The sequence below is a fragment of the Sturnus vulgaris genome, chromosome 10, assembly GCF_052056855.1.
Source record: "Sturnus vulgaris isolate bStuVul1 chromosome 10, bStuVul1.hap1, whole genome shotgun sequence".
Classification (NCBI taxonomy): domain Eukaryota; kingdom Metazoa; phylum Chordata; class Aves; order Passeriformes; family Sturnidae; genus Sturnus; species Sturnus vulgaris.
Window position 1 is genome coordinate 21,566,535 of NC_142252.1, and position 14,533 is coordinate 21,581,067.

The window sequence follows — 14,533 nt, forward strand, 5'->3', positions numbered from 1 at the left end:
TCCCTCATACTTCTACTTTTGGGGACTTTTAAGGTCTTAGGTCTCACTCCTCCATGCACTCTGTCTCTGAATCTATTGCTGATTCACAAACCCACCTTTAATGCTCAGCTCTTCATTTTACAGGGTGTTTTTTGGCATAATATGTTATCTGCAGTACATCAAGCTATTTGCTGGCAGAAAAGCACCTTGGATAGCTGGTTTATTTATTTATTTATTTATTTCCTACAGAAATTGTAATTCATCTTTGTGAAACGCTAAATTGCAGGAGCTCTTCCTAGGACAGTTGGGCATGGAGCAGCACAGGGAGAAAACCCATTACTTCAAGCAGATCTCTAAGAAAGGTCTGAGGGATGGAAAATGGGCAAGGGAATGTGTAAGGCACTGGATGGTGAATTTCTATCACTCTGGAGTACAGAGCAGATCATGACTGAGTCACACATGGAACAAGTTTATTTTCAGTCACCAGAATGGCAGAGCAGGAGAGAAGCAAGTGGCTGAATTCCAAGAAAGCCATGGAGTAGAAGTGAAGGTTCAAACAGTTTGTGTTTAAGGTTAATGTCTGTCTGTCCCCCACAGCTGTAGGGCAGGCTGCAGAAAGAAGCATTGCAGCACCAGGCAGTGAAGACACAGCCCATAAAGGGCCAACTGCCATTGTGATTATTGTAGATTCAGAGTTACTGTTGAGAAGGATGTTGCATACAAGTGGAGTGGTTTCCTCTTTCAACTGAAGCCAAACCAACAGCATTTCATTAACTTCTTTTTCCTCTTTACCCCAGCTGTGTGATCTAACACAGCAGAATGGATGCTGGAAGCTTGGCTCAAAAACCAGCTGGATACATTGATGGAACAAAAAATACAAAAAAAAATCATGAGGTACCATTAAATACAGACATCACCTCAGTTGATCTGTGAGATAGGACCCTGGAAATAAAGGAATTGTTCTGAATTCATTATTGCTTTATTCCTGTGCTCTGATTTAGGTATCTTCTCTTGGCCCCTGGGGCAGGACACTGAATTAGATGGTGTTTCACTCTTTCTGGTACTTATTTTCTTATACCCTTACATTCACTTATTCCTGTCAATTTATTGGCCTTTGTGCTATGTCTCACTGCTTTGGGTTCAGTCATCCTGGATCCAGAAAATGATGTGGGATTACCACAGCTACAGCTACACCAGAAAGACAAGGCCACATGCTGGCAATGGAATTACTGGCAGGCATGTCACCAATTACCTGGGGAGTCACAGGGCCTTCTGCAAAACAGACTGGAGAGAAATTCAAAGTCAAAGCAAGTGTCAGTTCTGAACAAACAAACTTGCAAGAAACTTTTAGTCTGGACACACAGATAATCTTTCTGGATTTGGGAGGAGGGAGGGGAGAATACACACAGGAAGGAAGGAAGGAAGGTGGGAAGGAAGGAAGGCGGGAAGGAAGGTGGGAGGGAAGGAGGGAAGGAGGGAAGGAAGGAAGGAAGGAAGGCGGGAAGGAAGGTGGGAGGGAAGGAGGGAAGGAAGGAAGGAAGGAAGGAAGGAAGGAAGGAAGGCATTTCCCCTGCAGTCTGTTAGAAACCATTAACTCAATTATCTACAGATGGGAGCATGCTGCAGGCTCTGGAGTGACCTTCCTTTTCATCCAGTCAGCTTCAACTGAATGGGCTCAGAATATAAAGAACATGGGCCTTGTACTGCACAGCATCACATACTGTCAAGACAAGTTCAGATAAAATCCACCCACAAATACATGAGTCACAACTCAGAAACATATTCCAGTGTAGACATATCCTGAGTCACTTCCATCTCAAAAGCTTATAAATATTTAGTTAGCCACTTAGCTTTTAATTTAGCAGAACAACAAAGGTTTATTAGACAAATCTCCATAATTATCTTTCACTAAGAATGTTCTTAAATACTTGCACTCTTGTGAGTTCCTTTACATTTCTATGCAACCCAGAATTATTAGGTAAGTATAACTGACAAAAATCCTAATTGTACTAAAAAAGAATTTCTGTGGTTCTTCTGTAATTATTTGCACCAATTTCTAATACCGACTTTGTTCACTGGAAGAATATAATTTCATTTAAGCAGTAACTGTGGAGTAACTGGATACGTCTCTCCTGATATGGGCTGGCACATGAGCTCTTTCAAAAGACCACTGTCAATCAGACCATGCTGGAGTCAGTGAGGATGTAACACACATAAATGATAAATACATCAGTACATTTTCTGGAAGAACCGGATGAGATTTTGGGGAAAAGTCTGTATAAAAAAGGCTTGCTTATATCTCTGTTTTTGCCAGTGGCAGGAGGGGAAGGTAAGAATTACAATAGTTAAGGTATAGCCTTAAAAAACCTACCTGTTATTGTTTTATAAAATCATAAAATTGTTGTTAAGATTACAAGTGTTTGAGTTTAAAATATTTTTTATGTAAGGATGCAAGTCTTGAGTTTACATCCCTCCATTTAACAGGTTGAACTAGAAGCCAGTGAGTGCTTTATAGACCATCTTCCAGTGCAGAGTGTTCAGGGATTGCTGGAGTCCCATGAATCCCAGCTGCACAATGCTCCTCTAGCAAAGCTGTTGGAACCTTGGAACTGAAAGATAATCAGCAAAGATTGGCTGATGAGCTAAGGCTGCAGCAAAGAACCAAGTTGGTTTGGTGCTTTCTTCTTTTCCATGGTCAGTGATGCTTTTTCTGTTTTGCCATTTTGGTTGGTTGATCTTTATGTCAGTAATTCACACACACAGATGCTATATGTGGTTTTAAGTGTTGATAAATCAAAACGTCTATTCATGTCTTTGCTGTGCTATAGGGAAAAATACTGCATAATTTTCCATACAGCATAGACAACAGGTTCTTCTTTACTCTGGACTGAATTAAAGATTTGCATCCTTACCCACTGGGAAATTGGTGGTTTTTGAAGAGCGTGGGGATAGTTGTAGAACTAATGTCTGTCTGGAAAAACCAGACTGGGGTAAAGGAAAGAACAGCATAAGAGCCAAATCAACAAAGTAGTTCTTCTGGCCTCAGTACAGGTGATAGGAAGAGCAAAGCCTTCCCAAAGAAAGAAAGGAGCCTGGCAACTGCAATAACCCCCCAAAGCCTAAACAAATGAGAAAGAAGTGAGCTTTTTTCTCAGTATAGCATGTATTATTATACTGAAATTGCCATAGCAATAAAGCTACAGCTATTTATGATAGCATGAAGAGCTAATCAAAACCAACTATCAGAGGCAGCTGAACCCTGATGAACACAGGGGTTTGGAACTGGATGATCTTTAAGGTCCCTTTCAACTCAAACCATTCTGTAATTCTATGAACACTCAGCCTCATAAAGTAGACTTGTTATTTTCCAGTGAATAATAAAGGGCTTAGGTAGAACATTACCATGGCAAGGTACCAAAACAAGAGCTATATCTAGTTTTGGATGATTTTCTGTAAAGTTTCTGATGTTAAAGGTGACTCAAAACACTGCACAACCAATCTACATTGTATGAGGGTAGTTGGAAAGTTGAAAATACAAGAAATTTATAGAGAGCTTAAATAGTAGAGGTGATTTTAAAAAACAGAGCAGGTTATTTTTCCTGTTTCACACTCAAAGGATAATTTATCATTTTGAAACCTGTTCTGTGACGGATTCACAATTGTATAAAGTCTTAGAATATAAAGTTTTATAAAGTGGCTGTAGCATGGATGTGGGTCAGTTTGAAATGCCATCACCTTGTGAACCTATGTGCCTGTTCTTTTGTTTGTGTGCTGGATTAAAGTAACTGTCTGACTTGGACCTGGTGTGAATTCTGCATTACTTTTGTGTTTATAGCATTTTTTAGAGATTTTTCAGCTGGGAAATTGATCAGAGAATTATCTATTTAGGTCCGTGTGAGTTTGTACTCCATATCATCATCATCATTATCATCATCATCATCTGCAGCCTACATGAGGCCAGAAACCCAGGTTGTTGTAGGAAAGACAAACCATTTCTTCTTCTTCAGGATTTTCCTAAATCTGTTATTTATGATACAGGACCATTTTGCCATATGTTTCTTATGTTTCTTCTTACCTTTTTATTAATCTTGTCTTTAACATTGACCCTATTAAAAAAACAAAATTAAAAATTGAAGTCTCTGCCCCTAGGAGCCCACACATTTAGTGTAGATACAGACAAAATCAGGAACTTCTACAACACCGCATTAAAAATTCTCTTCTTCATTAACTGCATCACTGCTATGGAGTAAAACAGCAATAGATGTTAAATGAAACATTTACAATGATGCAACGTGTATTACAACACATCATCTGCATCCCATCGGGATTTTAGTTGCATTGCAGAAAAAATGAATGCAATGGTGGCACAGGCACCAGAAAGTTATTAGGAAGCAGAGTTCTGCCAGCCTTCTTAGGTATTTGTGATTGCTACCTGAACCCCCTTGCAGCTGGAGTAAACAAGAAATGTCCGAAAAGAACATGAGAATTAGTAAGGTCTCAATGTTTACATATAAACAATTTCTGAAAACACATCAACCTCTCGAAATTTTGGTCTGAATACTGATTCTGTAGAACCAGTAATTCTGTAAAATTAATTAATTTTACCTTTTATTTTGATTTTCTCTGAAGTGTTTGTAGGAGAGGAAACATTCATTACCAGTGGTATTTCCTCCATCAGAAATAGAATCTATTATGTCTGTTTAGGTAAATCCATTTCCTTCCTATTTCACTTCACGGCTGTTTACCGTTCAGGGTTTATTGCATTTTGGCTGCTGCAGTACATCTCCCCCACTACAGGAAGTATGAAGTAAGTCCTTTTGTCATTTTGGGAAAAAGAGCCCAGTATGTGCAAAGGATCATATGCATGGTGGGGTTTTTTTTAATTGTAGGAGTAATACAAGACTGCACACGTTGCATCCCAACTTTCTCAGCTTTTGGCATTGTTCATGTCTGACCTATTTACAAAAATAATCACACTCTTCAGAACCGCATTTCAATCCTTCCTCCTTGGCATATGGGACTTGAAGTCAAGCTTTTCTCTGTTACTTTAGAAAACAAGTCAAGTTTCTTCATATGGTTGCCCTTAACATGCCCCCGGTACTTCAGGTGTGCTGCGTTTCCCTTCGGAGGGACAGCAGGTGAGCGAGTGGCTTCGCAGCGACATCTCGTGGCATGACTCCCGTGAACAGTGTCAAGAGATTCCTCTTCCAGGGTGGAGAAGGTTTCATGTGGATTCAGTCGAATATTTCACACAGAGAGGAGGTAGGATGCCATTAGAAAACCAAGTCATTAACTCAGTTTAATCAGGTAGGTGACACTGTCAACATGATTGTCAGTTGTACAAAAGATAAGTTAGAAATTGGTTCATATGCTATAAAGAATATAGATATTTGCCATTTTTCCAAAGGCTGCAAAGTATGGTAAGATGGATGTCTGAAGTTGCTGCTGCAGACATCTAATCACACATTATCTAGTGGAAAAATATAACAAAGACATAAAACAATTTATTTCTGACTAAAGTAAAATAATAGAATATGGAAATACTTCCCCTCCTTGTATTTAGCCATTCACCATCTAAACAACTTCATACCTCTTGGGGTTTCAGTACTTGAGGCCATACAGATTAAACTAAGGGGAGAGAATCTAAAGTAGCAACATACAGCAGGTCCACGATCTATCAACCCTCAATTTACAGAACTTGATTTTGTCAAAGATATTTGTGTGTCCATTGGAGTAGAGTTCTTGAGGGAGGAGAGTGGAAGTGTACTGACTTCCAAAGTCTGCATGGAAAACCCATGTGGGACCAAACCCCTAAAAAGGGAACAAGGATAAGTCATACAGGAATCACAATAAATGCTGGGGATTTGTCCTTAGCTAAAAGCTCTATTTCATGTCCTTGTTTGCTGTGAGATAATGACTCATCAGTAGCAGAAGTGAGGGGAAACCATATTTTTCCAGAGAAAGGGGAGCTCTCAGGCTAGACTGATGGCCTCTTTCAAAGTGAAGAACACTGAACGTGCTGCTGAGGGAAGGGCTTTCCATGGTTTGCCCAGGTGAGCCAATGTGAAGGGTTTTCTGGCAGAGGCTGGCAGGAACCAGGTGGCTTTGAGCCTGCTGCCTGCAGGGAATGTCACTGTCCCAGTGACTGGCCTTCGTGGCAGAGGCTGGTGACTCATCTCAGCTCGAAGTCACGAAAAGCAAATTCCAGCTCTGGTGATAAGAATGCTTTGGAATAATTAAAATTGCTGTCACGCATGGTATTTTCATGTTCAATCTGTGTATCTTTATGAGCTGTATACCCTTGCCAGGCACTTAGAAAGGCTTAGTTCTGGAGTAGCAATGGATTAACTCAAATTGCTGACTCTGGGGTATATTTCTCTATATTCTGTAGGCAGTTCCATACTGTCCCAATGAATTTCATATGAATGTTCTATATAAATTTTGTTCAACAGAATCAGAAGTCAGCTATGTTTGGAAGCTGTGGCTTTTCCATGTAGTTTCTCAGTGTGAACTCTGAGTCTCTGACAGCTTTCAGTGATAACCCTGGACTTCAATGAAAGATTCCATTTACCTGTTAACTCTACTGGTATTATTTTCAATGAATTGCACTTGAAAGTAATTGCACTAACCTGTAGCTGCATTTCTGAATGCCTTTCAGACACTGCACTTCCTCATGCTGCATTGGCAGTTAATTTCCTTCAGCCCCAGCCTTACAGAGGTTTCAGGCTGTAGCTTCTTCTCAAACACTTTGTAACTAGAGGGTCCTGGATTATTAAAAACATGTTATGTTCTGGACTTAGCTCAACTCTTCTGGAAAGCAATCATCTGGAAGTCAGCCTGGGATCCAGCTGTGTCACATGGATTTTCCCTGCTTTCTGAAACGATCTGTTCCACTGCTTGGGAGGTTTCTGGGTCCTGGGAGCAGGGACTGTCCAGTGTGTCACCACTGCTGTTGCAGTGCAGCGGGGAGGCCATGTCAGAGGGCTGCTCCGAGGGTTTCCCTGGAGCAGGAGGCAGGGGCACGGACAGAGGGACATTCATCATATAGAACACGTTGCCCAGGCGTCGGGACACCTTTAAAGACAAAGGCAAAATTGCAGCAATTATTTCTTGCCGTTAAAGCCATTAAACATCAAGCCTGACTCTGGTGCAGCAATACTAGAGACATCCCAGGCATCTCAAATATTCTTGTGGAAAAAAAAACTTTTCCATTTTCACTCTCTTATATTTTTCTAGGCCTAGGTTATGGAAGGAGCTTGTCAATAGCCAACTTAGGAATGTTGGGCCTGACAGCAGGATCCTCCTGCTCCCACAGTGCAGCAGCACCCAGGGACAGAGGGGAGGCAAATTTCCAGCCAGGAGTGGGGCAAGTGGTTGGAATGAGAGAAGAGTGAGAGAGTACAAGGGGTTAAAGAAAAGGAAAAGAGCCAGCAACAACAGAAACACACAGAGAGTTGATATTAGTGCATGAAATTAAGGGCAGAAAATTGCAAACAGAGAGGGACAGTCTGTTCCTGAAAAATGTATTCCTTCATATTCCATCATATTCCTTACTGTCTCCCTGTGTGCTGAGGTAACAAGGAAGCAAAAGAAAGCTTTGCTGGAGTAATTTATTTTCTCCTAATATTGTGGAAGTTACCTTACCAGTGAAAAAAAATGCTTCAGTTTGGAAAAATTCCCTCCTGTCATCTTCTGGCACTTTCACGTCTCTGTGACTCACCGTCTTGGCATACATTTAATGATCATACCTGAGAGCGGATTTTTAATGCTGGTCCAAGTTTTAATCCCATTGTATCCAGGAGATGTTCCTCTGTTAGCAGTGGAAGGGTTTCTCCATCAATGGCGTGGTCTTTAAATATCTGATGAAATGATAAAACACGTCATAGTGTGCTAAAATAGACTTTGATTGTTATTTTTCATGCTTAATCCTGAGGCATAAACAATAAAAAAGAAGAAATACTAACTGCACAAAGAAAATTACTATTATAATTTTGGGACAATTGACTACCCTCCCACATTTACATTTGCTTGCTGACATTTAAATCTAGATGGTCCTAAAGTCACGAAAATGTGGTGAATGTTTATAATCACCTGGGCATAATCTGAGCAGCCTGGGAGGCTGACAATGAAGTTGTGCACATCATCAACTGTCCATTTGCGAATGTCTTCAATGGAGGAAATGTCTTCTCCATTCAGGATCAGGCCATGAGCTCCTTTGAGAAGGAAACACAGCAATTATCTTGGTAGAATTTTTCCGGCAAATCGGGAGGAAATTATTGTTATCATGAGAATTTTACACATTTCAGAATCTAATATATTAACAGCAGGATGTAGTCACTTGTAGATACAGGAGTCTTAGACACAAAATCACCAGGTAATGAGCAGAACCTGGTTCTGAAGGGTTTTTTTTGGTGGCTTCTTTTGTTTACTACTGGCACTGTACCTACCAATCACTACACGTACAAATCATGCTGCAGGACTTCCTCTAATGAGTGCATTGTCCAGTGCTTTTTCTTCTTTAGACTTTACTGTTACTTTAGTTTGACTAATATTTCAGTAGAACAGATCCAAGCCTTTGCTAGTCCATAGTGCCTACTGTGAGTTAGGACATACAGAAAAGTTGTGGACTGAAGAGAGCTAACTCCCAGCTTCATTCAGCAATTTTGTTTATTTTAATTGTAATTCCTTTTTAAAACAAGAACTGAATACAGATATTACTTTTGCAGCATTAGAATTCTACTTTTAGTTGCAATGATTCTACCATATCAAAAATTCACTTAAAACAGAGGGAAGAATTGAGAGACCAAATCCATAAAACCAGATTATATCATGTCACTCTAACTGTAATCTGGAGATCTGACAAACCTGAAGGTAGCAATGGGTTGTTGGGCACTGGAAATCCATATGGTAATGCTGAGAATGGGATTGCAGAAGGGTACAGGTACTTGTCATCAAAAGCAGCACAGGAGCTGTTGGCTTCCTTTTCATTTGTGTTGCTGCAGCTGGTGGTTTCAGTAGGAATTTCATGAGTAGCACAGTTTTTTCTCAAGCTTTGTTCAAACTCTTTGCAGTTCTTGGCAACTGCAGATGGCTCAGTCTGGTTTTTGCTTTGCTCGTGTTTGTTTGATGTCTCCACCTCTACTTCTTTCTTGTCTTCTTTCTCATCATCCACTGCAGCTGAGGCAGAGTCCGTGGATTTGTCATCTGCCTGGTTCTTTGTGCCGTTGGCACTGCCCTCGGCAGTTTTGTGATTTCCAGCTCTCCTCCCGGGGCGGCGCCCCCTCTCCCTTTGCAGTGTGGTGACTGGTGGATATGGGCTGCTTGCCATGAGCATGGTGTTGCCGTGGATTTCATCCAGGCTGGTACGATGCACATACAGGTCGTTGGCAAGGTGCCCTTCGGGCAGTCTGTGCCTGCCACGGAAAGCAATGGGACTCGCTGGCATCCCGTGGTAAAGGAAAGGGGCTTCCAGGCCCAGGAGTCCTTTCCGATGGGCTTTCTCCATTTCCTTTTGCTGAAAAATAGCATTCATCTCCATTTCCATTCTAAGAGACACACAGAGCATGAGCAGTTAGGGCAGCTTGGTCCCTTCATCACCTTTTTTTTCTTTACAGCAGCAAAAAAACCTCAGATAAACGAATAAGCAAGAGTACTGCTTGTTTTGTCTTTCCACTACATTGCTGGGTGTGAGAGGGAACAAACTGCAGATGGAATGGCAAACCTGGCTGTATTTAATGTGCTGTCAGATAACAGATAGTAAGCTAAAAGAAAGGGAAAAACTATCTTACATGTGATGGCTCTGGAAAATACTTCAGACAAAAAAAGTGCCAAAATTGCCAATTTGCATATTGGCATTCCAGGCATGGGGATTATATTCACATTTGGAAAATAGTCTCCAGAGTCATAAGGGTTGAAGACTAAAGAAAATAATTGATTTATATTATCACTCAGAAATTTGTACTGAAAACTGCAAAATTCCAATATTTCAAATTATAAAGAACAAGAATTATATTATCTATGGAACCTGTGCATCTATTCAGAGTAAGCTAATGCTAAATCTCTTGGGTAACCCTCCACAGTACCTGGCACCTGAGCATGGTTCTAAGACTGTGAAAGGGTGAGATCCTGGTGGGAAGTGTTCAACTGATCTCCTTCCTTCTGGATGAATGCTCCAGAGTCTATGCCAGCTTCCTGCTTCTGTCAAAGTGGATGGGAGGGCTTGCCAGTGGGATACAGAGAATACAAGTAGAATTTTATTTGTCTCTGCTGTACCAACCTTTGCTGGTATCAGTTTTTTCTGGAGCCAGGCCAGTGATCAAACAGAAAGGTAGAGCTCCTAGAGGAGCTTTCAGTGGGATTTCTGAATAGTTGGAAAATTGCCTGTGAAGTAAAGCACTTTAAAGTGCATCAAGATAGCTTTCTTAACACTGCAATGAGTATATAACAGGTCACAGAGAGCCTGATATTCAGGAGAGTGTAAAATTGTCAGGAAAGCACTTTGGGCAAAAGCTATCTATACAGACTTTTCATATGAGGAGGAATTATTTGATCACACCATTCAGGGCTTTTTCTCTGCCCTCTTTTCATCTTTGAAGCAACCTCCAACATATTGATTTTCTGCTTTCAGAGATACAAAGGAAGTGTTTTGTCTATGTACCGTGTCCTTGTACGTTTTTCCCGATTATCATTACTCCCATCCAGTTCTTGAGGTGGCAGTAAACAGCAGAAAACACTACATTCCTGCCTCCTCCTCCTCCAGCTGAGATAGTCTGTTCCTGTCAGGACCAGCAAACAGAGCTTTGGGATGAGGCAGAGTCCCTTGGAGGACAAGGATTTGAGCACCAGGTGCTCAGCAGCACAGCTGCACCAAGTGCAAGAAATTGTCAACTCCTGATTTCTGGAACAGCTGAAAGGAGCAAATGCAGCCCTAAATGTGACCTATGCTGCAGTAACCTGGAAATTGCCAGGGTGACAAAAAACTGGGGTAAAATGTTTTTAAGGTGTAGGTGAGCTGTTTCATGCTGGAGTTTTACTGTTTGGTGGGCTAAGGGAAGAGTCTGAACAGATAGGACCAGCTTTGATGTGGCTCTGGGTGTATGAGATGGCCATGTTTGCTGCTAGTTATTTCACTTATTTCTCTCAGGGCTTTTGCCTGTGTGTAAAACACATCCATCATAATTCTTTTCAGATGAATATACAGAACTTGGCTGTTCTTTCCTCTTAGTCTCTGTGTGAGGGGCACTACCACTGAGTAGTGCAGCCCAGTGGTGAAGTGGCTGAGGTTAGAGTTCCTCTGTGGGAATGGTGTGGCCATGAGGGAGGGCACTGGTCGTTTCTTAACCAGCTACTGACTACACTGAAACTGGTACAAATAACTGGGCTTTCTACAGTCACTCTGATATTTCAACTCTTTGGTCAAACTAGAAAAGCTGTCCAGCCTGGTAGGGTGGAGACACAGCCGCTCATCCCAAGGGCCAGCTACAGGCTTAAAGGGCTGTGTGTGATATCACACAGCTGTAAAGTTTGAATTTTTTTCTGAACTTTTGTAACTTCAGGGTGTTTGGATCCACAGTTCACGGGTTGTGGCTCTAGCTTGTTCTTTTCCTTAACCAAGCTAAAGGGTTTGTTTATTTTTGTTACATTCTTTTAAGAATAAAAGCAAAATAGGGCAAGCAGAAAGTTGGTAGCTTCAGGCCTTAATTGATACTCAAGGGCTCTCTGATTCTCTGGGTGACTTGAAAAACAATCTCAATCACTTTGCTACTTTAATCCTGGCATGCACCTCAGAGCAAAGCTTGCTAATGATTACCTGGCAATATTTTGCTTTTGAACCAGTTCTTGTCTTCTGGCCACAGCTTCCATGGATTCTGGTTGCAGAAAGCTGTATCCTTAAAGAGGAGGAGGAAAAAGAAATCTTTAAAATTTACTTGTTTCCTCATGCAAATGCACAACCCCCTAAACAATGCAGAGACACTTTAAAAACTGTGAGTCTTCAACTCTGGGCTTCACCAGGAAGGTAATAGGATTTCAAGTTAAATCCTATTTGTTGTCATTGTTTTGGTTGGAATATGTAGAAAGAACACGAAGTCCATCATCAGGTGTTTTCAGGAGCAGGTTTGTAGTGAGGAATAACTGCCATTCACCACAAAGGAAGGAGACAGCAGGGTGGTTTTATTTGGTGACTAATGCCTTTGAAGTACATATAACTGCTCAGAAAAGAATAGCCATCAGTTGAGCAAAGCAAACCTGCTCCTTCAAGACTGCTTTCAGCCTGGAGGCTGTGTAGTTTTAAATTACATTTCCTCTTGAGGGACTCTTATTTGAGATCCATTTTAAGGCGAGGAAAGAAGCTGAAATCAGAATTTTTTCTTGTTGTATTGATGTGACATTGAAAATACATTCACTCATCTGAAAGAGACTCTTAAGCTCACTTAGTATAAAGAATGTGCAAATTTTTGTGCAGCATGACATGAGTGCCATAGTTGTGATGTCAAGCCTTCCCCTTGGAGGTCTGCCCTGTAATTTTGAGCCTTTATTAAAAAAGACTTGTATGTGCCCTACATGAATTAAGTGGCATGTGGTATTACCATTAGAGAATATGATCAGTATAAAGCAGCCAATGCTCATATAAGAGGAAGAGTAAAATGTAGTATAAAAGTGTTGTTGATGAGCTATTTTTTTAGCTATAGCCTTTTGTTTGGGTGGGAAGATGCTTGGAAAGTACAAAAAGAAAATGAGGGAACAAAAACATACGACAGACTCTGAGAACTATAGAATGGACATGCTTAGATCTCAACCAGGACAGTTTGGAATCTCTGGTAAGCAGGGTGCCTTCTTTTAGTGAGACTTTTTCTAAATAAAATAAAACATACTTTTATTGACACTACCAATAAACGTGGAAAACTAGCTGGTGCAGTTGGCTCTCTGATCCACACGGTCTCACTTTTCAGGGTACAGAGGGTGCTTTGTTACCTGGGCCTGGGTAGACACGGTTGGACAAGAGGTTTGGCATGTTGGGGTGCTGTGGGACTGTGGATCCCAAGTGGGATGCTATGTGGATTTGTCTGGGGTCAGCTGAGGCCATCATTTCAGTTGAAGGTAGCAGATCTCTGAGAGAAAAAAAAAGACCATTCAGATATGCAGAGGATATTGTTTAGTTAAGAATAACCAATGATCTTTACAACCTCAGGGGCAGCACACACAGAGTGATTAACTGCAGTGCAGGAACAGAAAATTGGTGCCCAGTACCTGTCCACCAGTCGCGGCTCGAACTGGGCGGGGATCGCCTGCATCCTCTGCTGGCCCGGGCCCATCAGCTGCGGGTTTACTGCCATCAGCTGGTTCCTCATTAGCATCTCCTGCCGCTGCCGCAGTTCTGACACAAAGCACACACAGTTCTGCTGTCAGTGGGGTCAGTTAGGAAGCGATTCTGGCTGCGTTACGACCTTACCACAAAAAAACGTTTTGTTTTGTTTCCTCTAGTGCAGATCATAGCTTTTTTTCCCTAATAGGAGCAACTGAAAACATGTTTTCACTGCCACCTGAACTACTTCGTTTAAATAATGTAGATTTATTCAATAAAACTGCAGGAAAAATAAATAGGATGTGCTCAGTCAAGTGTATCAAAGGACAAATTACAATGAATAATAATTTACATAACACTATGAAACAGAAGATAGCTGTGGATGTTGAGTACTCTGCTTTACAGGGTTTTAATTTGGAATACAGTTTCGAGAAAAATCATACTAGGTGGAACCTGCATTGCCATAAGAAAGCAGCTCTAGAAAAGAAAGCCCACAATGTTGAGCCAGAACATCATAATGTCCAACTATGGCTTTTGTTTGAGTTCTTGTGTGACATTTACTTGTCTTCCAGATGCTCAACATGTCTTAATCAAATACTGAATTCCAAGAGCACTCTTTGTTAATTTTTAATTACATTAAGCAAAATGTTTCTGCAGTTACTTCTAAGATAAATTGGAAATACCTTTTAAAGACCTCAAACCTGCTGCTGGCTGTTTCTTGTAGGTTGTAGATGCCAGCAGTGCTATAACCACGCGTGCAGTTTCTTGCTGCTCACCTCCTGCTGCCATGCCGCCTGCCAGCCGGTACAGGTGCTTTTCCTCCAGTGTTCCCTGTTCCCCCAGGATGGACATCTTCCTCATGTGCTCCCGGGGAGTCATGCTGCAGGGACACAGCAACAACTGCTGATGCACAGAACTGAAGCAGGAGCATCAAAGAGGGGAATAAGAAATTAAAAAAACGAGAAACAGAGACGGTTATGCAGGTTGTTTCCCAGGTGGTCCTGCCAGTCACAGCTGGACCCTTCCATGCTTGTGGGTTTTCACAACAATGCAAATATTGCCCTTGCTTACACTGAATTTTTCAGTGTCCTTGGATCCTACAATGCAAGGAAAATCAGGATGCTGGAAAATAACACCTGCTTAAAAAGAGGTAATTAAGCCCAAGCCTTTGCCTTCAGCCCTACGTGTGTCTGAGAGCAGTTATGTGCTCATACTTAGGAAGGCAGGTGTCTTTAGTTTAATTTCAGAATT

General features: G+C 41.3%; 1 protein-coding gene across 1 annotated transcript; it reads right to left on the reverse strand.

The window, feature by feature from the left end:
- Window positions 1–6,780: 6,780 nt before the first annotated feature.
- SAMD7 (sterile alpha motif domain containing 7) lies at window positions 6,781–14,161 on the reverse strand. Its single transcript, XM_014887054.2, has 8 exons — window positions 14,059–14,161; window positions 13,228–13,354; window positions 12,952–13,088; window positions 11,789–11,867; window positions 8,845–9,524; window positions 8,071–8,192; window positions 7,728–7,838; window positions 6,781–7,053 (listed from the first exon to the last, which is right to left on the reverse strand). Exons 1-8 carry the CDS (start codon window positions 14,159–14,161, stop codon window positions 6,781–6,783), a joined length of 1,632 nt encoding a protein of 543 aa, XP_014742540.1.
- Window positions 14,162–14,533: the final 372 nt, after the last annotated feature.